General features: G+C 37.2%; 3 protein-coding genes across 6 annotated transcripts in view; 1 reads left to right on the top strand and 2 right to left on the bottom strand.

The window, feature by feature from the left end:
- LOC115770471 (venom dipeptidyl peptidase 4) overlaps window positions 1-27,626 on the top strand; it is a 73,147-nt gene that overhangs the window by 23,919 nt on the left and 21,602 nt on the right. For 2 of the 4 annotated variants that reach the window (XM_030715749.1, XM_030715752.1), the window contains exon 1: window positions 11,646-11,758. The exons of 1 other annotated variant lie outside the window; for it this stretch is intronic. The gene's annotated coding sequence lies outside the window, so the exon portion shown is untranslated. Of the gene's footprint in view, window positions 1-11,645; window positions 11,790-27,626 lie in introns of those variants that run through there. One more of the 4 variants, XM_030715750.1, reaches the window with a different exon arrangement.
- On the bottom strand, window positions 3,538-4,451 carry LOC115770476. Its single transcript, XM_030715761.1, has 2 exons — window positions 4,371-4,451; window positions 3,538-4,314 (listed from the first exon to the last, which is right to left on the bottom strand). The coding sequence occupies exons 1-2, from the start codon at window positions 4,372-4,374 to the stop codon at window positions 3,653-3,655; spliced, it is 666 nt and encodes a 221-aa protein (XP_030571621.1). The 5' UTR covers window positions 4,375-4,451; the 3' UTR covers window positions 3,538-3,652.
- LOC115770480 lies at window positions 9,476-10,105 on the bottom strand. Its single transcript, XM_030715764.1, has one exon. It carries the CDS (start codon window positions 10,018-10,020, stop codon window positions 9,634-9,636), a length of 387 nt encoding a protein of 128 aa, XP_030571624.1. The 5' UTR covers window positions 10,021-10,105; the 3' UTR covers window positions 9,476-9,633.

Below are 27,626 nucleotides of genomic sequence, written 5' to 3'. Positions count from 1 at the left end.
TACGGCCGAAAATATATTTGTATAGACAATCTAGAAAGCCCGTCTGTCTGTAGTTATTTTGAAAGTTTTATGGCAACCAGACTAAATTGAATGGAGCTATAATGGAACACAATTTAAAAGCCCTATGTCACAAGATACAAGCATATGTCATTTGCTGGCAGTTGTAAAAAGCCACTCGGCTCAGGACTCTGCTCAAAATATATCGACAACACATCAAACGCAAATCCAAAGTTCAAAGAAACTGTCTGGAACAGGAGGCAAAACTAATAACATTTCTGATAATCACACGCAGAGCACAAGCGAGAACCAGAACCAGAGAAGTGCGCATTCATGGAAAAATCAGTTCAATTGAAAACGAAAATTAAATCGAAATTGAAATCAAAATTGAAACTGAAGCAGAACCAGAACCAGAAACTGAATCTGATGCAAACGAATCACTGATAAGCGGAAACTCACTAAATGAGTTTCAGAATGAGCACAGGGAAGCCACCTACCTAAAGCTGCTTTGTCATTAGGCAAGTCCAGCTCATTGAGAGTGACTAAGTCGGATTAGAGAGACCTACCCTCCAGCTCTTCTCTTCTTAGTCTGCCGCTGCTGTTTATGGAAATCAGCCGCAAAATTCCTTTGTCGGATTTCGTACGAAATTAACATTTCAATCAAATCAATTTTATGTGTCTGACTTGTTTTATGCCTCAACAGCAATGTCATCATCATCGTCATCATCATTATTACTATTATTATTATCATCGACATTGTTGGTTGGAAATGTATCATTCAGTTCGTGTGCGTATTTGACGAGCCAAAAGAAATTGTCGAAATTGATTGATTAAATATTTATTCAGACGGAAGTCCTTACAGTATCCTAAGGGGCCAACATATTGAAGACTAAATTGTTTGCGAAATGGCAAACACATTTCTTCCGGCCTGATGCTGATGCGTCATTCAATTGGTTATCAAACAGGAGCTCATCCAAAAGCAACACATAATATATAGAAACAGTAAAGGTAATGTTGCAACCAGGTTAAATGTAAACAAAAAAACTTGTTGTGAATAAATTGACTTTTAATGAGACAACAAGCTTAACTCACGTATTCAGTGCAATCAAGTGAAACTGTAAAGTAGTGCAAACCAATTCAGCTCAAGATTAAGTAAAAAGAACGAGCAGATATCCTCAACCCAGCGCCAAAAAGCCGTAACAATAATTCCATCGAGCTCGGCGTTACAATCTAAAGTCCAATGAGTTCTTGCTCTGGTATTCACTGAAATGTCAGACCTTGCTTCAAAATCGATACTAATCGAAAAGAGATAAACTCGATTTAAACGAATATGCATATCAAATTTAAATTCTCCAGCTCTTGTCGTCTCTGAAATGGACGCCTTCTGACAGACAAATCAGATCAGGCAGACTGACATAGATGGTTCGACTCAGTACGCTAAAGAAGATTAAATCTAATGGAGTCCAATCTATTGAAATCTTTTTTTTTTACACATATACAATAGGTAGCAGGTATAACAAGAGCTAAAGAACTAGTCCAGTCGATTAGTTTGAATGTCACTTTGACTGCATATTTATTGATTCCCGCATAGCCTAAGGACCTGTTATCATTCAACTTCTGCTGCTTCGTCATTTGGTTTATCTATTCTGTAGACAAAAGCAGCACAAGCTTGTGGTATTGACTGGCACTGGAAGCTTGCAATAGACCCGCAGGAAATCTTAATTAAACAACTTGTAATGGCAAATCCTAAATGGCCAACAGACGGGAGAATGCTCTGCTCGGCCCGACAGGGCAAGCAGCGATGGCAAACAAAGGCAAATTTCTGTGTTGGTATTGAACAAACGCCAACATTTTGCTGCTGCAGCTGCGGCATACACAATGAGTGAGCATTAAGCGCCACAGATACAGACAGCTAACACTCACCCACACTCATCCACACACACCGACACACACACTCACATTCACACTGCACACGTGCAAAAAGGTTTGGCGGTTTTTAGCACATTTCCGCTCAGAGATTCAATAGGCGCTTCGGCCTTCCCTGGCGCTTCTCCCTTCCTTACTATTGTCTTTTGGCTTGGCTGGGCTGAAGCAGCCGCTCAATGGCCCTCAAGAAATTAGAAAATAAGAAGTATATCCGTTTTAAGTCCTTTTGACTGCAATCAAGTGTCTAACTGTTGAACTATTCGCTGGTACAACATTGTGTAAACTACTTTGTGTCCATTAAAGATCTTTAAGAGTTAAGTGCAATTCAATTAACGGAGCCGGGCCTTCCAATTCAGGAAGGAATATATCTATCTGTATATTGTGGCATTCAAATATAAATTAATTGTTTTCTCTACTCCGTAAATTGGAAACTTAGGTTCTTCGCACTTGTTTCAAGCTTGTGCGGTAATCATACATATTTTCTTTGATACAACAAACACATAATTAATTTGCCTATGGGTGTCCCCCAGCAATATTCGCATATTATGAATCAGCCAAGACTTAAAAAAGAGTAACCAGGGGCTTCATTAAATCATATGCCTGACGCATACGAAATACCTCATAAGATACTTACAGGAACTCCTTTGTAACTCTTTTAAAGAACCTCACTCGCATTCAATTGCTGCTACCCTTTGCGATAGTAAATTTAAAAGCCGGACTAAAAGAAAAGTTTATACATCCTGTAGCTATTAAAACTGGGTAAAAAGAGAACAACACAGTAAGGTAAATGCATTAGCTTGCATAGGCAGAAAATTCGACCGCATAAGAGAAAGCTGAAAGGGCTCTGCGCCAATCCGACTCTTAGGATTTCCGTCGAGCAGGTCCGTCTAAGACTTCAATAAGACTAGAGATTGCGAATTTAAAATGTTGTCGGTTTAACCCTAACTTTTGGCAACGGGACTTAACTGATATACCCTCGATATAAACACAAAGCGGACAGCTTATAATATGAGTGTTAAAGTTGTGTACAGGGTATCTACCAGTCAATAGCACTCCTTTGTTGTATTTTATTTTTGCATCTGCATATCCCTCATAGCACCTACTCCATAGATACCACTTGAAATATGCAAAGTTCTGTTTTATGTCCTTGCCATTGCTGGCCAGTTTGCTAGCCTGTTAGGATCCTAGCCTTGGCTAGTTGTTGCTTAAGGAGAATTTTGTTTTTGTTTTAAGGGGGGCAAAGTAAAAAATTCAAAATGAGGCAACTTGAGAATGTTGTTCGAAAGTTACGTCTCGGTCCTTTGGCCATTTTTGCATTCATATTATCTCAAGTTTGCGCTGGCGCTTGCTCATGTTTTGCCTCATATTTCATGCCATGCTTCTATTTGTTTTCCCGTCCGTAAACATGTAGCCCAGTTGTTGCTCTTGCTTTTGTCGTCATCATCATTATCATGATCACTGCCAGAACATGAAAAACATGTCGCGAATATGTATGTCTCCTGTTTGCATGCTTGCTGTCACTTAGGACAGCGATGCGAGAAAAACTTTGCGTGATTTTAATGCCAAGTCAAATGAGTTTTTGGTAAGTTTGGCAAAGTTTACCCGTGTTTAATGGTGACAGTAATTTTTAATAAAAGCTAAAAAGTGGCACAATACGATTCACTGGTCTTTAAAGGGAGGTGAACAGAAGAAGAAGAAGAAAAAAAAACTGAAATCTAAATAATAACTCTCAACGACAAAGGGTCATTTGTATTGTTTGCTTTCCGAGCATCGGCACATCGATATAATCCCGTAGCCGCCACGTCTTTTTGGAGCTACCCCGTTTCGGGGTCTTGGTATTATAGTGCTTGCATATGAATGTCTTTGAACCACGCGCGTCTCGCAGCATGCGATGCTGCACTGGCTCCTGCCGCATGCTGCAGTCCGTTATGCGCTGCGTATGGGCCGTAGCAGTCTCCAGGTCGCGACGCACCCTGATTGCCTTGCTCGTGAGATCGACAAAGATGTAGTTAAGCTCATGCGAGGTGCGCCCCTCCACCTTGTTGGTGCCATCGCTGACCAAGCTGAACGTGGACAGCGACGTGTTGGATGATCTGACCAAACTAATTGCCGACAATGATGAGTTCTCCCCTACTATATCCGAACGTATTGGTTTGGTAACAGTTCTCTCGCGATCCGGTTCATTGTATCTGTGATCCAAACGTTGCACAATATTGACACAAGTGCGCAGATCGCTCTGTATGAGCTTGCACAGTTCCAGCGCCCGATCGAGTTCTCGATCTTCGGTTTGGATCATTCTAAATGAATGTTTGTGTGTGTTTTGGTTTATTTTTAAGACGTGTATCACACGAAACAATTTCGAATGTCGTTTAAAAAAAATTTCAAGGCGAACTACATGAATTTCGTATTGTAACTATGCTATACAATGTATATTATCAAATACTTACACATTCCGAAATAATCAACTGACAGCAATGTAGCTTGTATACTTTTTCGGCGCTAAACAAAGATTTTAACTTTCCTCACCCAAGCGAAATATTTCAACTGAATTCAAATTTTGTGTGTTTCGTAATGTAACATGTATCATACATTTATACTCGTCGACATAAGTATTTTGACATGCCTGCCACATATATATTTTTCATTTGTTTTTCGATAGTAAGCAGAATTTTGTATTTTACTAGAAAACAAAACCATCTGCTTGATACGCTGAAGAAAGAATAACGAATTCAAATAAATAATTAATACCTGCCGATTTCATAAACCTGGACGCTTCTACAAGAATGGATAGATATAAACTCTTTATCCTTCAAAGAAATAAATTTTATATTTGTTTAAAATGAAGTGATTTGAATAAGGAATTGGGAAATTGTTGGGGAGTAAGATTTGATTCGTAAACCTGATTCTCCACAGCCATAAGCCCAGTTTTTGAATATACCTTCAGGTCTGTATTGTTAGGTTTGTATACTTTTACGTAAGCTATACTCTCTCTATATACACTACCTCCCTCTCTCTCCCCATCTCTATCTATCCAATAAAACGCAAACATGAGTTTTGTAAATCTCCGAGCGACGTTTACTCATTAGTAACTGCGGGTTGGCGTTGACCTCAGGCACGTGTAATAGATACCTGAATGGGGAACTGACTCTGCGATTGTGCGTCTGCTCCTGAGGGCGGGCAACCTCAAATAGAAAGCAATTTCAGCATCGCAAACATCGCACCAAAAGGGAAAGCACAAAAATTAAATTGCCAGTGCAACGTTAAAAGTGAAAAGTGAATCAAAAGTAAATCGTGGGAAACCAAAACCGAAAAATATAAAAGATGCGATGTACATATATACACCCACATATATATATATAAGTATAAGTTAAAAGGCGGCTTTGCGTGCTTGTATATACATATGTATACTGCATATGCATGCGGAGCTATATTTTTAGTTTTCATTTATATATCTTTAACATACTAGGCATAACTTAAAATTTTGATAAGAAAGCATGCACTTATGATTTCTCCTTAAGCGGGATAAAATCTGCAACCGTAAATGTCCGCTCCAGAGAGATTCTACTGTACATTCTTGATCATCAACAGGCAAGTTGATCTAGCGTGAGTTGAGCATCAGGTGCAAAATGTGCCAGTCCAAGAAATTTTCCCGAACTTTGAAGTTGTTTACGCAGCGCTCAAACTTTGCGCTTACCTCAAGAATGCCACGCTGCGTGTGCGTAATATGCGTGCAACCCATGTGCATGCCAGAGGCTACGTGTTGCGAAAATCAATGTGCCACCAGCTGCTTGCCACCAAACTGAAATCGAACTTGCCACAGAGCGCAAAGTGTTTGACTTGCGACAGGAAACGCGTTGCTGTTGGTGTCGCATTTGTTGTAGATACCTGTTTGTGGTGCAGCAGGTACAGGCGTTAGTTGCATAGTTAGTTAGTTGGCTTAAAGTTTTCAAGCAGTTGCACAGTCAAGCCAAATGACTTTTGGCTGCGTGCATAGCCAGTCGGGTAATGAGTAAAGTTTATGCAATCAGCCGCGGAATCACTCCGAATACCTCACATTTGTTGACTGCAACAATTTTTAATTAAATTTGCCTGCCCAACATCTAGCAATAAATATTGCTCTTCAAGTTTAATAAAAATGCTTCACTCAAATGAATGCACAAGCAAAAGAAAAAAGTTCTGCTCATACCCATGTGGAGGGTATTGTAATTTTGCCACGAAATGTGCAAAGCAGCCGACTCTAGTTACTCTCTAGGGCTTACAGCTAATATTTCGACAAATATGAATATATCGAAATCAGCCGAATCAGTTCACTATTTTATATAGCCGCCATATGAACGATCTGTGGAAATTAAGTTCTTCCAAAGAAAGCTCTTGTATATTAACAACTCGACCAAACGTAGCTTCTTATATGTGAGGGAAATATTATCGACAATGGTCTACTATATCATTTATTGGGAAATCGATCAAAAAGTGGGACTTGATATACAAAATCGGAAGTTTCTTCAAGATATTACGAGTCTCACGCTTCTTATCGATATCTCTACAAGGGTATTAGATTTTTGCCATGCCGATAGTTATTCTTGCCCATTTTCTTTGTAAGTCAAGCGTGAAAAATGAAAAGCTTTTCATTATTATTTTCCTATTTAATGTTCAATGGTAAAGTTACTTTGCACACAAAGTTATAAAGTTATTCATTAATATGCCATTTATATCTGCTGCCTGCCAAAGCGGCATCAACACATAAGATTGATCGAACGGAGATTTCAGCAATAAAAACACAAACTGAAACAGGATTATCATGTTATTATTTTAAGTTATATTCATTCAGTTAGGTGCACGCATTCTGAATTAATGAACTCTCATGTGCTTTAAACCTGTTCACAAATATGAATTAAAGATAAATCTAACGTTAAATACAAAGAATTGGAAATTAGTGAAAACTATATTTATTGTACTTTTTATTTTTGATTATTTCACTTACTTTTTGCGTACTTTATAATTAATTTAATCATGAGAGTAACTTAAACTTTGAGTTCTTGCCTCATAATTGATTTTCCCTGTGTGCTGATAGGAAAATGCATTAGGGAAATTGCCAGGCTTAAAACTATCGATTTAATAGTCCATCAATTGACAGCATCCACTTAAGCCCCGTAACTAAGCGAATCGAAGTCAGAGGGCTTTAAGCCGATTTCGGCAAAGAGTGCTGCTCAATGGCGCTATTGTCAGCGCATTATCGGCTTACCATATGCATGAGTGCAGGCTCAAATACATATACATGCACAAACACACAGATGCATGCACACACACACACACACTCACAGGCACAAGCTGATGGCAACAACAAGTGCAGTCAAATATCGAATGAAGCTCTTTTTGCATTTTCACAAACATTTAGCTAGTCGTTTTTGTAAGCGACATTTATTTTAAAATCTCTGCCCACATATATTTACGCATGTATTATTGTACCCTGTGCAAATTGAAAATGGGTATAAAATATCATGTTTTTATATCTCAAGATATATCTAGAGATATCTATTTGTATATGTAGGCTGTCGTATAGTATACACAGTTGCCGAATATATCACTTTTAAATCCACACCCCCAACCCCCGCCTCTAAAAAACAAACAGCAGAAAGTTGAATATAAAACTCACTAGCACACATGTACCGCTTGGGATATGTATATCTTTGGGATTATGCCAAGTGTAAGCCTTGTACATGTGAGCAAAAAAGGGACTATTAACACTGAAATTATTCAAGAACGAATTTTTCCTGGTGTAGGAGTAAGACTAGAAGAAGCACAGCCACGACAGTAAGGGCGCAGCTTGTGGCGAGCGTGTGTATGTATATGTGTGTGTATGTATATGAGTATGTAAGTATATAGAAGAAACGTAGAGCGCTTATTATGGGGGCAATCCCGACTTGTTTATCTTTCTTTTAAATTTCCAGCAGGTAAATCAGTAGATTTCCGCTGCCTGCCATAATATATTAGACTAGATCTTGAGAGAAGTCCAAAAATAGTCAAGCTGCCAAATTTTGTACTCTAGATTAAATACTGTGGAAGATAAATAGCATGGGTATATATTTTCTTGCTTGAATAGAAGCAGACGGACGGACGGATGGCTTCACAAACGAATCTAAGGACAGCACGAAGGACTTAAGAAAATCAATGTTCTCTTTTTATACCCTGAACCCATTAAAAATGGGTATAGGGTATATTGTATTTGTGCAAAATCCAAAACCAAAACCCAATCCGACCCCATAAAGTATATATATTCTTGATCAGCACCAATAGCCAAGTCCGTCCGTCCGTCCGTCTGTCCGTATGTATGAACGCAATGTCAATGATGTCAGATCCTATAAGGGCTAGAGACTTGAAATTCTAAATTCTTCTATCTAGAATATATATATGCATTTGATGTTGGAAGAAAAGGGTTCAGGGTATCCCCTGATCGGGAGCTCCCGACTAGAACCTCATACTTGTTCATTTTGGGAACTATTTATAATTATATATAATAGCAACGACCTAGGTTATATTGTACTTCGCACCATAACAAATAAGTATCAGAAAAAGCTCTTTATCTGTTCAGAAATTTAAGCATTTTGTTTATAGCGAGCTTAAGCTTTACTTATCCCAAATGTAACATATAACCCGCAGGAATTTATGAACCAGTAAAGTTTTCATAAGCACACAGCATTCCTTTTACAAGCCGTTGCTCTACGGGGCATGGAACCTACAAGGGGCGGAGCCTTTAATAAATAATTAACCTTAAGCCGATTGTTTTTAACGAACGGCACATGAAGCCGACATTCAGACACAGGTTCAGACTCAGGCACATGCTCAGGCCGCAAATTTGAGAGTTAACAATTCTGTTTTTCGGGTTGTGCACATATTTGCACTTAATATTCGTCACACTGAAAAATGGTTGATTGATTGGGAAACGTAATCCAGTTAACTAAGTTGTCGCCTACCTTCGCTTAGGCAACAATTTTTGCTGCACTTCAGTGAATTTTGGGCTGAAGAGGCTTTAAAATTGATGTGTGTTTGAAAATGTGATTTATGAGGAACTAGGCAAAGTAACCCAACGAAGCGGGCATCCGCTTTGTGCGCTTTTCATTATGCGACAACAATTTTCTGGCACAAAATTGATGATTTTGGGTCAAGGTGGAAAATCTTAAATATTGATGGGGTAAACTGATGTTATTATCAAGCCAGAATTTGCATATTGCACTTTATCATATGCTATACATTATATTTAATTCGTTTGTGGCCTATGTGATGATTCTTTTCACTTAAAAATAAGTTAAGCAAAGCAGATCGAAGATTAAATACCCATCTAGTGCTTACAGCTTGTGCAGATATGTGAGTAAAATATTAAAGCTCATCGCTGACAAGTTAAACATCTTTAAAACAAGATGGTTTTTAATACAGTACCCGATTTTCAACTGATTATTGCTGTGGGGATCCAACTCCATGTATCTTAACAGAGAAAGAATTCCAAATACAAGGCAGTTTTCGACATATAATAAAGTATATATCTACAAACATATACCATAATGGCTTGCTATCGAATTAAGTAGTCTTACCCACTCTTTGGCAGAGCTTAGTTGTTTTCTTGCTTAGAATTGTTGCTCCAGACGAACTTTTAATCTGTGTTCATGAAACTATAAAATATAACTCAAAACTTAACACTCTTGTAAATCTTTCTCATTACTGCTTATCAATTGCATCTTTCGACTCTTCGCAATTGGAAACACGCATCACATCACATTCCTTCTCCTTGGCGATGTTATCTTTTATTTGCTCTTGGGCAATCGAAGCTTGCGCAGATGTATCTTTATCTGTATCTTCAACCAATTCTGGCTCTACGATTTCTTCTATAATCTGTAGATCGGTGGCCAAAGCATTCTCCACGGTTACCTTCATTTCCTGGAGCTCAATATTTAGCTGCCGGATGCACATCAAACTAGTCCGAGCACGTACCAAGGCTTGGGAAATGCGTTCACGTAAATTTTCCTGCTCGATGCGCATATTTGAGGAGTTCTCCCTAAGGCATTCCAATATCATTAAACGATGTTCTATGTTGTACAAGTCCATTGCTGAATTAGTTCAGATACATTCAATTTTCAATTTTAGAGCTAGTTGTGTATAGGCTCGTGTCTTTTGTTGAATTCGTCGAATAATATAATAATGACTGTATTGTAGACGCCTGCTTGCCAAGCCCACCCACAACATTAATTGATTGATGGCATTTACTTAATACAATTATTTGATTAAGCCGATTAAGTACTTGTTGGCTTATCTGTTTATTATAGTTGACCAGCCGGCACATCGATGTCGTAATAAACTCGAAATTATGATTCACAATTAAGATATTAGAGGCCTCCGTCCTTCTCTTGGCTAAACTGGCTTCCCAGCTTTTGTGCTGTGTGCTGCATAATTGATTATCCTGTGGGCAAAATATGTCCTTGGCTTGCGACTTCATTTTCCCTTCTGCTAGCAAAGTAAAAGCTGTTAAGCTCAATGTTGATTCAAATTGCGTTGACAGCGTTTGCTGGATTTTATTTTGATTTAATCTATGTCTTTCCCTTTTTATCATAAGACACACCCTAATTCCTTCTCATCTTACTTTTAGTTTTTTTTTTTTTTTTATAATTTTTTAAGTGAGCACAAATTTTAATTGCTCAACGCACATCATTTCGCTTTTGCTTTTAATTTTTATTTTTTTTTATTTGCTTATCTTTTTGCACTGTCCACTCTCTAAGGGCTTGCTTGCCCTAATTGGATTAATTGGCATGCTGCGGGTTTGCCTTGAGGTTGGGTCCATGTGACAGTAAAAAGGGCGCTGAATATTCAAAAATTCCTTTGTCTCCTTGATGGAGGTTGTAGCAAATTGATCGTCTACATAGCTTTAAGCAGAATATATATTGCCAATCGTAATTTGTAACAATTTGTGGACCCGTTTTAAGCAATGAACAAAAACCATAATAATATAATGTTAGGGAACAGCAAATTTCATTTTATTTTATCTTTGTCATTTGTCATATATCCACCAAGGAAAACACATTTAATGCTCACAAAAATTAAAACTACATAAATTTATAATCGTCCACACTTGAATTTGTTTATGCATAACTGATTTCGTTTCATACTAAAAACATAATCGTCCGTTTCGCTCAGTTTCTTTGTATAACTTTTCAGTGCATAATGTATTACGTAGACGCAGTGGTCGCTAATCAAATAAGCTACGGAACAGGAACTAAAACAAAAACTGTAATTCGAGACATGAAACTCACAACGCACTCAAATCCGCTTTTAAACAATTTGTCGGCAATTTAGCTAGAGAGGCGCACACACACGCAAGATGGGTAAAAAGGCACACATACATGCATGCACATGAGCTCTGCTGTTTTGCTTTACAGTTTTGTGTCGGGGACACAAGCGACACCTGTTGCCTTCTACCAGCAACTTGCACTCAATTTCATACACTCACTCAGTCTCTTTCGGCGCTCTTCGGTATATTTGTTGTGCTCTGCTCTTTCGCCGGCAACAACATACTCATATTCGGTTTGGCGCCATCAGGCAATCAGTTTTTTCTCACTCTTCGCTCTCCGCTATGCTTGGCGCTCAATGTTGGAGAACTGGTGCTTCCAGCTGTGGCTTTGGCATGTCTTGGCTCAGTTTACATTTCAGTTCAGTTGTCGCTTGTTAGTCGCCACGTGCGGTTCGGTTGCTGACTTTTGCTCCGGCTCTGGCTCCCCCATTCTTTCTCTTTCTCACTCGCTCGCTGTGTGACCAAATAATACGCGACTTTCTCACGCGTCTCTATGTGTGTGTAAGTGTCTGTATATCTACATTGAAGCTGTGTGAGTGTCATTCGCGTGTTTAATAAACAGATACATCGACAAGTGGTACAGATATTTAGACAAACTGGCGGTCAGGCGGACGGGCGAACGAACTGAAATTCATTTCCATTGCGTTGGCGTTTGCATTTTAGCTGCGTTGTCATCGCCGTCGCCGTCGCCGTCGCCGTCGTCGTTGCAGCCGCCGTCGTTGCTGATTTTTCATTTGTTTAGGCAGCACAATCTATATGAATTTGGAATTTTTTTATTTTTTTTTTTTTTAAGTATTTTTTTTGCCCGCACATTCATCATTTTATGAGTTTGTTTCTATTTGCCCCTATCTTTATTTGCCTGCTTGCTATCTCTGCCGCGAATTTGAAGCTGTAATCAAATTTCACGTTTCATTAAAGTCTTTATATCTCCTTTTTCCTTTTTCCGACGCGGCTGCAGCCGCCGTTTTGTCTGTGCCACAACAACATGAAAAATAACAAAAAATTTCGCCAGAGATTTGGCTTGCTTGATTTTGTTTGGCTCCTACACTGGAAAATTATGTTTACACAAAGCAGTAAAAAAAAAAAGAAGAAAATCGCGAAAAACGAAACAAAAAGAAAACAACATTGCCAATGCAAGGGAAGATACTCGTACTTTATAAGCAGCGCGACCTGACAAGCGTTATGAAGAGTTTCCCAAACTTGGCTGCATGCCGAACTGGCAAACTGATGCATTAAACTAATTGCAAAAATTTTGCGGTGCGTGTTTTTTAAAGAGCAAGTCGGTAAAAATGAGTCTAATAAATTCAAATCATAACAAAAATATCTAATTTTGCTTGTAGCTTGTTGGGTTAAAACATCAAACGTAATTAAATCGGTAACTATATCTGACATGGTTTTAAATACAAGGCTGAGCCAAATGTGTGCATAAATCCATATTTTAATAAAAATAAACATGCATTATTTTAGATTATTGAAATAAAGAATTTGAAAATTATAAAAGCTAAGCGAAAAAAGCTACTTCAAATTGCTTATAAAAATAAACAATTAATAACTTGATTTCAAAATATGGTTTGAAAAATATAACAACAACAAAATATAAGCATTTATTGATTTCGTAACAAAAACAAGATGTCTTAAGACTCTCCAAATCTAATATGATAACTAAAAGATTTATTATGCATTTATGCAATTCGATTTCCTGGCTATTTTCTCGGGAAAACGTCGTTGTGAAAGCGTTGTGGAAAAACATAATTAACAAAAAATAACAAATAGTTGAGTAAATATTGAATATGGCAATTTACATAAAATATTTGATAATGTAAAAATTACTCAAATAAAAATGCTAACGTTAATATAAGAGACCATTGATATTGAAGTTAAATGAATTATTTGCAAAGTAAATGAAGCGGAAAAATATTTTATTATGCATACATATATATATATCCAAATCATTTTGAAAGCATACAAAGTAAACTATTTTATATGTTAGTAGAATCGCATTTATGTGCTCACAGCAGAGCCAGCTGTCCAAAAAAATGGGCCATTTCAATTCGCAGTGTTTCATATGTATGTATATATATTCATTCATGTATGTTTCCAACAGATATTCTTCGCTATATTTAGATACAATTTATAAATGCCGCGCTAGACAACAATGCGTATGAGTAATTTTCAACTGTAACGAAGATTGATGCAAGTTCTAAATACAAATCAAAATCTATTTAATTAATAACAAAGGCAACAATTTCCAATTGCAAAATATTTTGTAAGCAGTTGTAAAGACTCATAACAATAATAAAAATATCGTTTTGTTCCTGTTATAATAAAAATTCAAATAGTTAGTAATAAGTTGTTTCGTGGATATCACATGACGAACTTAAGTTGACTCTGATAACTCTGCTTTATATAAATGCCCTCTTTCATTTGTTGCTGCATCTATTATTAACTTTCTTTATTATTTATTACAATTTATTAGATTAAATTACGGCTTGAATACGGCAAATTGAAAGCATTGTTAGATTTGCTGACTGGAAGCAAAAGTTTATTGAATCATAGTTTTGCTATTGTGTGCTTAAGCGTATTATCTCATCAAATTTCCCATTTTCGAGTCAAAAACAATAACGAAAGCTTATCAAAACGAAATTTGAAAAAACAAAGGCTCAGATTCATAGTTGAATTAAAACACATATTCCATCGCGTTAATCAGTGCGTTAATTATAATTATGGCTGCTATTGTCAAATCAGTTATTCAATCCCTAAATAAATATAATATATAAAATATATATATAACGCCAAATCATAACAATCAAAACGTGTTTTGCATAATATAATTAATTAACTAAATGGTAAAATCATTACAACTAAACGAACATTTTGAAGCGGCAATTATAAATAAAATCATAGGTGCGTGCTTGTTTAATTGAATCTAAACAAATTATGGGTGAACTGAGAGTTATTATTAATAATACATAAAATATGTATGTAGCTCGTCAGGTCAATGACAGTTAACTGTTGGTTAAATATGATATACGTTTACCATAATTAAACAAATGCTCACATTTAATTTTAGATCCGCCTTTGTATTTGTTTATTTGTATGCATTATACCCATTGAAAGGGGCTTTAGTGAGGGTATGTTGGTTTTGTTTGAATGTATGAAACACGTATCAGTTAAGTTGTTCCGTCTATTGACAGAACAGATCGGTTTGCTGCTTCAGCTGCTAAGATTTCTACATATCCACAAATAATTTTTAGGTTCATTTGTTTTATGCACAACTTGAAGTATTTAATAGCTAAAAAGAAACACACAAATGTTGTGTATAAATAAGAAGACTTTTTGTAGAGTATACGCTATTCGGGTATATTTGACTTTTTAAAACCAACAGCTGTTCCCCTTTTAATTGTAAAGATGTATTGAAAAGTTTATCACTATTTAAATAACGCCATTTACACTCATATTTAAGTCCTACATTTTTTTTTGTATTTTACACTACTTAAAATGAAAGGCCGAATGCACATTTATAATTATTAACGATTCCAACGATAAGCCGTGAATACAACTCATATTTTACATGGCTCGTAAATCAGATAAAGTCGAACAAGTAACAAGTACAACGAGAATGTGAGGATATCCTCGGTACACCAAAGAATTAATACCTTTCCTTTTAAAAATGCTGAGATTGCTTAAAAATATCTTTGGAAACAGAATATTTTGCCATGCAACCAGTCTTTCCTATTGCAGCTATATAATATAGTGCTCCGATATTGGCAAGATTTTGCATGCATATAGGGGGCATAGCAAAACTTATAAGTGACAAGTTTGGGTAATTTATCTTGATAAACATTCAAGTTTTCTTCAGTTTCAGACGGACAACTCGCCTGTTGATGCTGATCTAGAATATGGGGTTGGAGATGTCTTCTTCTATGCGTTGCACATTTCATGTCAAAATTATAATACCCTCTACTAGGGTACAATGAATTGATTAATTTGTACGATTGGCCGCCACATTGGCAGCGGCCTCTTAACGTGGCAGCCACATCGCATCGCATGAAGAGGGAAGACGGAAAATTATTAAAATAATTAAGCCGCCAGCGAAAGTAGCGGCTCCATGGGCCAACACAAAACTTGACAATTTTAATGATGTTTTAAAAGTCGACATCCGACGTTTTTGTGTGTGCCGCATAATTAACACTTTTGCAGCCGCGCGGCAGGCTCTGGGGCGCAGGGCGTGTCAGATTGGGCGTTAAATGTCAACAATAAGCTGGCGGGTATTCGAGAGCTGCTGTTTTCCTTCCGTTTTTTATTTTCATTGGTTTTATGAATATTAAGCAGAGATTTGTGCCAACAAATCGCTGGCGATAGTCAACCAAAAATTGTGGGGATTTGTAAGGCGCGCTTTGAATTTATGCAAAATACGAGATTCGAGTTGTATTTTTCTACTTTTTGCACCGTTTTCATCTCTACTTGTTCTGTGAGTGTGTGTGTGTGTGTTGGGGTTTTGCGGCAGCTTCATTGCGCATTCAAGTGGCCCCGTTCGCCAAATGAAACTGAATATGAAAATAAAACCAAAACTTTTCTACATGGCCAATTGGGCATTTGAGCCGTGAATTGAAAGCTGGCACTGTTCTGGCTCTGCGCTGCTTGAATTGACAAAAGTGCTGCATTGGCCACCGAGTCCACCCTAAGTCCATCAAGTCCGCTGAGAGTCTGTCCAAAATATATAAAGGACTGCTCGAGCAACGCTGCTTTCATCAGCATTAGAGAGTTTTCATATAGCCTAATTTGAGGCGCTTTCAAATTACGTATGCGTAACGTGTTACGCGCGCGTAGTAAAAGCCGAAAGATGCCGGCGCGTTAAAAGGCAAATAAACAATGGCGAATACCAACATAAACAGCAACAATGACAGCCAGAATAACAACAACAATGCTGGCTCATCAGAAAGGTAAACAAAATGCGCCGTAAAATGGCAAGCATTTTGCCTACGAAACGAGCTAATTATATAGCCATTAAAAATTCATATAAATTGGTTGCATGTTCTCACATGCTTCTGCTGAGTGATTAATTTTCATGAATGAAAAAAGTGCCAGCAAAAAACTGGACGTTACACAAAAAGGTCGAAACTCGCACCAAAAAATCTGCTCACCTTTAACCATATTTATGCATAATGAGTGTGTTCACGAGTATAATTAACATTGAGAGCAGCCCGTGCGTCAAATGTGAATATCCGAATATGCAACAACGGCGCACGCCCTTTCACACACACACACAAACACACATAAACGCACACACTTTGAATACATTTATTTAAATTAAGTGCAACATATGAAAGAGGCAAAGGGAAATGCTGCTATTTTCCAGTTTCGTTCAGCAATAATCCTATAAGTAGTTGCTGCTTACAATTTCTATGAATGCCCTTTTGGCTACTTTTATGTTTCTAGTTTGATACCATTTTTTAAACGATTTATTTCGAATTTTGCACATAGCTGCCACACCGAATTCAAAGCTCAAATACCAGCAGAACTGAGGTCCCATTAGGACTTTTCTATTTCCCTATTTTTAAGCACACACAACCGCACACCTGCTGCCATTTAGACCATTTTATTACGAACATTTTGCGCGTGTGCCCTTTTGCTGCGGTCGCAGTTCGGTCAACTAGCAAATAAACACACACATGCACACACACCTACGTGAATATGTTATTTGACACATGTACGACATGTAACACATGCCTATAGCTAAAAAACAATTAAAAAATAAATTTTAACTTTGTTAAAGAAACAGTGCAACTGTTAGCTGACGCAAAGCTCTTTAAACTGGTTAAAACTACAAAATAATTAAAGCAGCTTTTACAGAATGAAAAAAGTAAAAGTGTTTCAGTCGACGGCGCCTGTCTGGAAGTACTTTATTAGAAATAAATAAATATTATTTGTCTTTTTTAAAATATAACTATAATATATATAATATATAACAACAAAATATATACATATATATTATTTATACAAACAAATACAGACATGGTTCTTGATCATTTTTTTATGATTTTAAGAACTCAAACAACAATCTATCGATAAAAAAATTAAATTGTCATACGTATGATATACGAGAATCTATAAACATATGTATACGACATAAGAGATATAAGAGATCTTCCAATATCTTCGAATAGCTTCGAATCTTCAAAGTACAAATTTTAAAAATAGGACTGAAAACAAATATTTGTAGATTTCGAAAAATATACCATTTGAAAGCCCTAAGTACAAAATGACAAAATGCCACCCGCTAATGTGGGCTGCTTGTGATGTGTGCGTTTTGTTGTTGTCTGTGAGTTTCTGTGTCTATATAAACTATATGCATATGCACACATACATATATATAATAATGAATGTATGCCACGTACGTCCGTTCTTTTCATTGTGTAGAAGATCACTTAGCACATAGCAAATGCACAGCGCTTTATTGAATCAACTGAACGCGAATCAACTGATCTGTCAGCAGAGCTGGCGAAGAGACAAACTGAGCGTGAGAGCGAATCAGAGAGAATTAAGGTGTGCGAGAGAGATTAGTTATATAAAACCCAAATCATGCAATAACCATAATAATGCACTATCATAGTACACATATTGCACATCAGTATTTTTAATAAGACTTATCACATATCATTATTTAATGATGCTGCTTTCTCATTTGCGGCTTGCGGTGGCATTCAAGCGATTCGCTAATTTGACACGCGCACACACAAATAGGCTAGCGCGGACAGCTAAATTGATGTGATAGTATTATTATTATTATTGTTGTTATTATTATTATCATTATTATTAGTATTATTATTATTATTATTATTATTATTATTATTATTATTTTTATTATTATTATTATTATTACTATTATTATTATTATTATGAACATTTTTGTTATATTCATCTACTTACCAAATAGCTTTTAATAGGGCTATAATCCGTTGAATGGAAGACTTTACTTATTAGTATAATTGAAACAAATAACAAAGCTGCGGCGATTCTGCCTCAAGAGAAAAAAACACTTTAATCTCAGCTGCAATTAATGTTATAAAAAATGAACAACATTCATCTCACATAACACGAACACGAGCCCACCCACACACTCACACATGGTAAATAGTGAAAAACTAAAACCGTAACAAAACTTTTTATTAAGCTCAAGTGTTTGACCCGTCTCAGTCACCCGCCGTCAAGTTGGGTAGTGCGCTCATTGAGGAGACGTGTCCGTTTTCCCTTTACTTTTTGGCACAGACGACGGACACAAGTGGCACTTCAATTAAAATGATTGTCTTAATGCTGGCCAGCCGCTCCAGCGAAAAAGAGAGAGTGTCTGTCATTCGATGTTCAAGTTTATGCATTCACAGTGGGTAACGAGCTGACCCGCTGTCCGCCCCCCCTCATGCATGCCATTGCGGCAGCAGCAGGAACAACGACACTTAATGTGCTGAAAATAACGCACTTGCACGTACTTCTCTAATTCATTTAATTACACTCACAATTACCACAATACTTTTTGTTAGATTTTGGCAAAGCAAAGAATTCCTCGTCGTTGATTCTATTGCGTTAAATCATTTAAATGACGGGTAAAGTTTAAGAACAACTTCCATTGTAATTGTATTAGGTTCTTTGCACCCAACTGTCTTGGTTTTCTAGACGAATGTTATCTAATCACAAAAAAGGTTTAATAGCCAATAAGTTAAGTTTATTTATGACGTTCACTTACTTACACTTAAGTGCGGTATTGGGTCGATTAATGGACAGCTAGAACTTATACATAATAATCATTGTTTGTAACTAATTAAATTTGTATTTAAAATTATAGTTAGAGACACATTAATAATCATATTACAGACTAGTTAGTCAGCAAACCTTTTTTGTTTAAATGTAAATAATTAATACAATTCGAATTAGAAACTACACCACATTGAACTTATCGTTTGAACATGAAGAGGAACTGGACTGAAGGCAATGAGTATGCTACAAAATCGTTTGGCTAACGTAAACAAGGCAAATCATCCAACGATAATGGCCACTTAGAGCCATTAAACATGTCATGTGGATGATATCGATAAGATTGTGTCGCGTGTGCGTTTAGCGGACAATCTTATCGTGCCTTAACGAATGCTCTATAAATTAACATCGCTTCAAGTCCCAAATTAACTTCCAGTTGAAATCGTAGCATGCAATGCAATTTCAAAAGCAGAATTGTCAGAAATATATCAAAGGCAATAGATATGCAATTGTGTTGCATCAGTGTGCATCTAGGCATCTATGAAATTCTCATTAGGCACGCAAATAATGCACAGTAGACCGACTGTAAGCAGTATCTATTGGTCTTTGTGCCTTGGAAGTTCCTGAAGCCTTGTTACTGTTTTTGTGTTAAAACAATCAAGAGAATCTTGAGTATGTGAGACAGCTTCGAGGTGGCCAAAGACAAAGGCCGCATTACATATCTGCAGCTCTCTTGGGCCGTAAATATTTGTTGAGACCTGCACGAGAGTCGGGAGCAGAATCAATATTTAAATTTAAGCAACAATTTTAAGAGCAACACAAAAATTCACAATTCACCACAAGGCACGACTAGGGTACCATATATTATATATATCTATATATATATATATATGTATATAGAAATATGTGACTGTCCTGTGCCCAGAACAATGGACTTACAGACCTTGTAACAGTTTGCTGTGGATGTTTCGGTACACTGAGAGTAAGAATTTGTTACATTTTCGCTTATCAGACATACGTTTAAGTAAATAATAGCAAAAACCATTTTAAAACTTTGAATCGCAAGATTCCCACCAACACCAATCAAGTTTATTTTGAAGATACTGCTAATAATAATAATATTCAACAGCCAACACGATCTTGACGGACTTAAAATGGTATTATTCTCTCAGTGTATATACGGGAAAGTGGCCATGTGGGGACGACTGTTGCTAATTTGTTGCTTTTGTGATGGTTGTATTTTTTATAGCCAGGCACTTTGCTATTGGTCGAGCATTTTATATGGGCCCTCCTGTTGTTGTTTTTTTTTTAATTAATAGCTTTGTCGGCGCATGGTCGCTTCTATTGTCATTTGGCAATGAGCCGTGAGCAAAGGCATTCGCTTTGATTAGTCTACAATGGGCTTTAAGATGTCCCTGTAGCGGAGGGCGTGATTACAGCTTTAAGGATTGCAATCTTAACACTTCAAGTGGACACTTCCGAGAGAGTTAAGTCGACGTCTAAAGCACCCTCAACCCTTAGTTGGCAACCCTATTAGCTTTGTGCTTTATACTATCTTAAGCTTTATTATTAAACTTTAGGTCTTATACTGAACCCCATGCCAACTGTCCACCGTGCTGAGTCCATCCACAAAAGCCATTTAAAAGGCAATAATACAAAACACTTCAATCCTCATGAGATGCTCGCATGAGGCAAACAGCTGACGTGAGGTACTAAAAGCAATTTGATGATGGCCACAGTAGCCCACAGTTCAATGTCCGAGCAAAGTTCACTATTTTATGGCAATCACAGCTCCTGTAGAGCTCCTGCACATTGAATTACAACAGGGTGTAAATGGAAGTGCTCTGTATAAGTTTTTGCCACAAGCTGTTGCCAGGCTCCACATTTGTTTGTTGCATGGCATTTCATTGTTGCAGGTTCATAAATAAGCATACAAATTTTCATTCACGTTAGACTCGAGTCAGTTGTCAGTGTCCTGCCAAAGCCTTGTACGAGCGAACATAAAATTCTCAAAGCTCGCGTGCATATGTGTGAGGTTGTGTGTGCGTGTTTGGAATGTCTTGTGCTGGCTGGGTACAATGCTTATTAATGTCAGCCATAAAGCAAATTGCAAGTGCGTCCATTTAATAACCATCCAGACGCCCAAGGACATAAAAACTTTGGTTCAAGTTTTCAAGCTAAATTAAAAGCTCCTTTACTCACAGTTTGTGTGCATTTGTGTGTGGCAACCAAACTAGTTTTAATAATGTGCCAGGCTAAAGTGAAACATAAAAGTATTTTATTAACTTCAACTTTATGCAAACATCAAAGCGCCATAAAGCCAACCCCACCATAACAAAAACAGCACGCCTTGAACAAAGTGTACTGCGACTCGCTCGCCAACAAGTTTCTTTTTACATATCTGCATGCGGTGCGAAAATATGAAATTCAAATATTAACAATATTTTTTTTTAAATTTAAGCTGGCTTTTTAAAGCATTCAAAGCTTATCAATGAACTGCCTGTAGGCCAAATGTTGTTTGCCAACAAAAATTTTGTTCCTCTTGTGGTGAAAAGAGGAATCAACAAAAAACAGGAAAGAATCGTACATATCATAAAGCCGCCTATTAAATACCCTTCCCTTCTCTTACTATAGACAAACTTGCTGTCAAATTTAGCTTTAATTTCTGACTTATTGTTCAATATTGGTTAGATTTTAATCAATTTTTATAATCAAAGTGAAATTCATATTGGCTTAATTTAGTTTGATTACGAAATCTTGTAGCCACAATCAAAATTGTTATACAGAAACTGTTTTATAAAGTTTATCTGAAAACTAATGGTATTATTCCGATCCATAGGAGTCTAGTGCTCAGATCCGGGCAACTCTGAAGTATGTTATCTGTAAAATTAGGACAACATAAAAAGATACGTAGCCCTACAGCACTTCAGTTTATACTGAACATTTATCCTTCTCGTTCCTTTTTGAATATCTCATACTGTGCAGTAAACATCTCATGGCTATATTATTATGCCATAAGTACATAAATACAGATCAGAATAATTGGCGTCCAAAAAAGTTCCTAGATCTAATAGTTATATAGAACTTCGCCTGAGTATATCCGAGATATTTTATTTCTCTGTTGCATATATTAACACAAAACTATTGTACATTTCTCTTATGTACATATACACTTTAAATTCATTTGCACAGAACCCTTATACCCTTTCTTTGGGGCATGAAAAGTAAGCAGAAAAGCTCTTGAGAATAAGTTTCCCGTAATGAGTTCTGTCCTTTTTAGACATCATATTATTCAATAAGTTAATCCGCTTTTGCAAGGCATCTCAAATAATAATTGTGGCCACAGCCAATAAACAAAATTTATGATCTTCCAGTTCTGTGCATCTTCCCTCTCCGCACGCTCTTTGTCAGCTAATCTCAACTGAAGCTGTCAACAAATTGCCGACATTTTGATCGGGATAAGGTCAAAGTTGCCTTCATGCTTAGACAAAGCCCAGTCAACTGATAAGTTTGATAAGAGCCTGCGATTCAGCCAATGACTAATAATGAAAATTGCTTTAACGTCACGCCAATGCCTAACATTAAATAAAACTGTTTTGGAATTTTGTATTCGTTTTCAGATTGGGTGGCTCCAGTTGGTCTCGCTAGTTTGCTAATTGGCTGGTGCCATAAAACTTTATTACTTTCAAATAAGTTTTAGAGTAGAAGGGGGAAAAAAAGATGTATGAGTGGCTGAAAACTTGATATTTACTTGAAAGCGCAGTAAAGTACCTAAGGGCAAAGCTATTTTGTGTAGGCAACATTTTGTTGCATACTTTTTGGGTATTCGGGAAGGCCTGAGCTAATGATGTGCGTGATTCTTGAATGTGATTCCTAAAAATATATAAAAGTTCATGATAAAGTCAACAAACTTCAAAAATAGTTTTAACAGTTTCTATCTAATAAGATGCAAATTATATTTTATAAAAAGTGCCTTTATTTTATATATGTATTTATTATAAAAATTTATATAAGCAAAGTTTTTATTCTCGGCATTTTAGTATTATGAATATAATTTTGTGAATTATATACTTAAGCCTAATAGAGTAAAAAATGCAGTTTAATAGGCTTTTATCTGCGGACATATATTTTTAAAACATTGCATTTTGCAAGCGCTCTTAATGGCATCACATCGCATCTGGCTCTCCTATTCCTGCTTGTCCTCCTCCTGTCCATCCTTCAGTTGGCCCATGCTCGTGTCTTTTAAAGGCGTTTCTGCAATGCGGCGAATGCACTGAAATAATTTTTATTAAAATGTCAACAGTCTGGCAGTGAGCATTGAGCATGGGCATTGAAGCCTGCCAAGAGCTGAAATGTTTGCCAGCACATTGCAGTCATGTACATATGTATGTGTGTGTGTGTGTGTGTTTGTGTGTGTGTGTATCAGTGTCTGCGTGTGTGGCTAGGACAAAAAGCAGAAGACAGGCGAGGTGAAACTAGTCAAACAGAATCTACATTAAGTGCCCATAAAGAAAACCGTATTGCACAAAAGAATCTATAGCAATAAATTACGTTTATCTGCAAAGAATCGTACATAATAAAGTTATTTCTGCTTTATCTGTATAATAAAACAATTCCATATTAATATTCGAGAACGTTACATGTTACATGAAACCTTTGCAATACCCACTGCTAGGATATAAAACTGAAACTATTGAAAGTGTTGGAAGGCGCTCCAAAAACACGTTTCATATGGAAGAATCGTAATGGGAAACGTGGGCCAATTAGAGGGCAATGATAATTCGTTACTGCACAAAAGTTACTGCAAATCGTTGAATGCTTTTAGGCGCATTACAAAGGGAAACCAACCTGGTTCGCATATCAATGAGAGAAAAAACATTTCATTTACAGCTGCCTCTTAAAGATTTGAGTCGCTGATGCGCTTAACAACACTTTTTTTACTTACTCTGCAGCATTTTGTTGCTGCAATTTTCTGCTCTTTCTCTATCTTTCGCGCTTTTTATTTCGACCGCGTTTTTATAGGTCTTCTATGGCTGCGGCAAATCGCTCGCTCATGAGTTGCAGCTTAGCGAAGGAGCAGCAAAAAAAATTGGGAAAAAAATGCATGTTGAACAGGAAAGCTTAGGAAAATTCTTACAATTTTTCTGTGCAGCTAACTGGCCAACTTTTTAAGGACGTACTTCAATTAACTGTACTAAATGTACCAAAAAAAATATGGAAAACTTATATAAAGGGAAAAAACTTTAAAATAGCCCCCAAGCTTGAAATATAAAACTTTATGCTAAATCGTAAATATTTACGATACAAGAAGTCGGATTTTGTTGTTATTGTTGTTATTGTTGTTGTTGTTATGGGATCAATGCGGTTACTGAAAGCTGTTGTCTGAGGCGATAACATTTGAGATTCATTTGACAAGTAAATGGTGAAACATTTGTGCCTTGGGGTTACGGCAAGCTGAACAATTAGGTGAAAAATATGGAGGTTTATATAAATTTAAATAACTTAACACTGTGCGTTTTATTAGTTTTATTAGGGCTTAATTATTAGGGCTTAATTAATCAACTCAAATTAATTTTTAAAAAAAAACAACAACAATATATATGAGAAACTGAAATTAAATCTATTTTCAATTATCAGCATAAATTCTAAATTAATTTCAACATAAATTATGTAAACGTTCTGGCATATTAACTTGTTTAATCGATTCTCAAACGTAGATAAATTTACTCATCTCATTTGCATATACCACAATTTTGTCGCATAATAAATATGCGTACTCTCACCATAAACTTTTCAAGAAAAATATAAAATAATATTCACTAAAAAAGCAATCAACATAGACAAGAAATTTGGAAAATACAGGCGCGCAACATTAATTCAATAAAGTGAAGAAATTCTGTGAGCCAACACATAAAATGAACGACAAAAACAAATAATACAAATATTCGAAATTCGATTGCAATAATAAAAGCCAAATGACCGGCAAAAATAAAAATAAAAAGAAATATATACGAATGTAAGCAAATAAATTGCATTATCGTTGATTTGTAAATTTATTGCATGTAAACAAATTGCTTAAACAACAAATCAATTGTCGTTTTTGTTCTTGTTGCTGCTTTTGTAGCTGCTGCTGTCAACGTCATTTGGATTCCAAGGCAAATTGTAAAAGACCAAAATCAAATAGCTATCAAATCGTTGAATTCCAATGAAGCTTGCACAATATAATCCAATTTTAGTGCGCATCAAAACTGAACAAATTTGCACAGCAATACCTTAAACTTGGGGTATTTGTTCTTAGGTGGAAGCAGTTGGGCTGAATGGTTATTGCTTATGAACTAGTTCCTAGCTGAGCTGCCTGCAAGTGAATCATTTCTTATACTCTGTTCACAAATTGATGATGATTATTTCATCTACCAAGAACGACTCATAAAATTACCAATCCAAAAGATTAGGAAGACTTTTTGATCTGTTTTTAGCTGGGAACAGACATTCCAGCTTGAACAGATATAGAGCTGATTAAACATATCTTATTGCACACTCTAAGAAATAGTTTCGAGCAATGTAAAAAAATGTGAGTGCTAAAAGCTTTGTTAACATTGAATTGCCATTATAAATAATACATTTGATATCATGGCTTATCACATAGTCACGGTCATAAAGCTTATAATGTTGATAAAAATAGAGTATCATTTCATATTAGTAAATGTTATGGCCCGCCTTAAAGTCTATTTATTGTGCTTTTACTTCGACTCAACGAGTTTCAGGAGTTCGAAGTCTGGCCCAGACTGTGCTACAACCCCTTTCAGCAAATCCATTAAAAAACAGGCAGCGGCAAAGTGTACACTTCTTGAATGTTTCCGCACAGTTTGCTTTTGCAGCACTTGCACTTTTTATTGCCAGCCAGAGCCGGTCGGAGCCAAAGGCGCTGCCCGCAACCAATTTTGGGGCATAAATTCGTTCGGATGGGCACGCACAACAAATTAAAAGCCAGTGAAAAATCGTGGGTCGGCAGAAAGAAAGCAAATAAATTGTGGAACTGGCGTTTGGGGAGGGTTGGGGGGCGTTCTACTTGGCACTTCAGACATTTTCACACGACAATTTGTCTCAGCTTTGTCTTAAGCATTTTTGGCGACTGATTACGTACAGGCAATGCCAGCTGATCCCTCGTTAGATGCAGGCCTTGACTAGAAAAAATAAACGAATTGACACTGAATTTAATTTTGCGTCAAGGCAAGCGGCATGTACGTGTGTGAATGGGGTAGTTATAGCGCGTTCTTGCCACGACTTCTGACATTTGAATTGGTAATTTTCGTTTCGCTGAATGCCAGCGCATAAAAACTACGCAGACAGGCACAGGCACAGGCACAGGCATAGGCACACCCGCAATACACACACTCACACAGTCTTTAGTCTTGTTTATGCCACAACGGAAATTGCCTTTTTTGTGCGCCTTCCGGCCGCCAGCCATTCCGTCAGCATTACGCTGCCTCCATAAGCTACCGACATATTTGCCGCATCGTTTGGCATTCCTCTTCCCCGTTCAACGTGTTCACGCCTTTGGCTCAAACGGTAGCTGACAGCTACCGTTGCAGGATGGCTGCTCGCTCCTCTATGGCACTCCTTCGACAGCCGACACCCGACATCCAACACCCGACACTCGGCATGCCACGCATAAAGCTGTCAATGTCAATGTAACGTGTTAATTTCAAAGTGGTTTAGTTTGTTGACGCAGCTTGTTAGGAAGACAGAACCAAACCGAACCGAATCGTGCCGTTGCCGAGGTATCAGACCCTAGAATCGCCCCCCGAGCAGCAGCAGCAGCGCCTCAAACCAATTTCTGGAGCATAAAATGTTTTGTGTTGAAGCACATGTGGTTTTAATGCCTAAGAGCAACAGGATCAGGAGCAGCAGCCGCAGCAGCGGCAGCAGCGCGGGGCAACCCTTTTTTTGAAACCCTTACCACAAAGATTGTCGTCTGCCACTTGAACTCCTGCTTCAACTGCTGCTGTGGCATTTGATTGATTGAACTCTTTTATGCTGACTGCTTAGCAGTTGCTCTGTTGACGTTGTTCGCCTTTTGCTGGGCACATTAAGCTTATTGATTAGACAGGCGTAGGGTATGCTCATACGGCAACTGGTAACTAGTTGGTAACTTATGACTAATGGAATGTTTCCGTTTAAAATGATCAATAAGGAAAGAGGCAAATCGAAAAACTAGTTAGGATATGTTGGCCTCAGTTTAAAGTATGGTTCCCAAAGTATCAGGACACATCAAAATCATGTACCCAGCCAATTTAATACTGTGTTAAACTTTCTCCGTCGTAGCAAGGCTTAAGCCAAAGCTGGGAATCCACGCAAATTCTAGACGTAAGAAACGAGGTCCACAGAAAGCCCACATTAGCAGATTGTTAAAATGTATGGCCTCATCTGGTGGCGCGGCCATAGGACAGACTCGGAGTGAGGTTTAGGTGTTGCCCCAGCCTGAGGCTCGTTGTAAGCTGAGGCCATGCCTCGTTTTGGTGATTGGCTAAAATGCCAACTGTCATGTGAACGTGGGGGAGCTGAAGTTGGTGGCTGGGCCCGATTCCTGTGCCTAGTAATGGGCTGACATTAGGGCGCC

The sequence above is a fragment of the Drosophila novamexicana genome, unplaced genomic scaffold (genome assembly GCF_003285875.2).
Source record: "Drosophila novamexicana strain 15010-1031.04,08,12 unplaced genomic scaffold, DnovRS2.1 tig00004555-arrow-pilon, whole genome shotgun sequence".
In the NCBI taxonomy this organism is placed as follows: Eukaryota; Metazoa; Arthropoda; class Insecta; order Diptera; family Drosophilidae; genus Drosophila; species Drosophila novamexicana.
The sequence above is the reverse complement of the archived record's forward strand: the minus strand, read 5'-3'. Positions and strand labels throughout refer to the sequence as shown.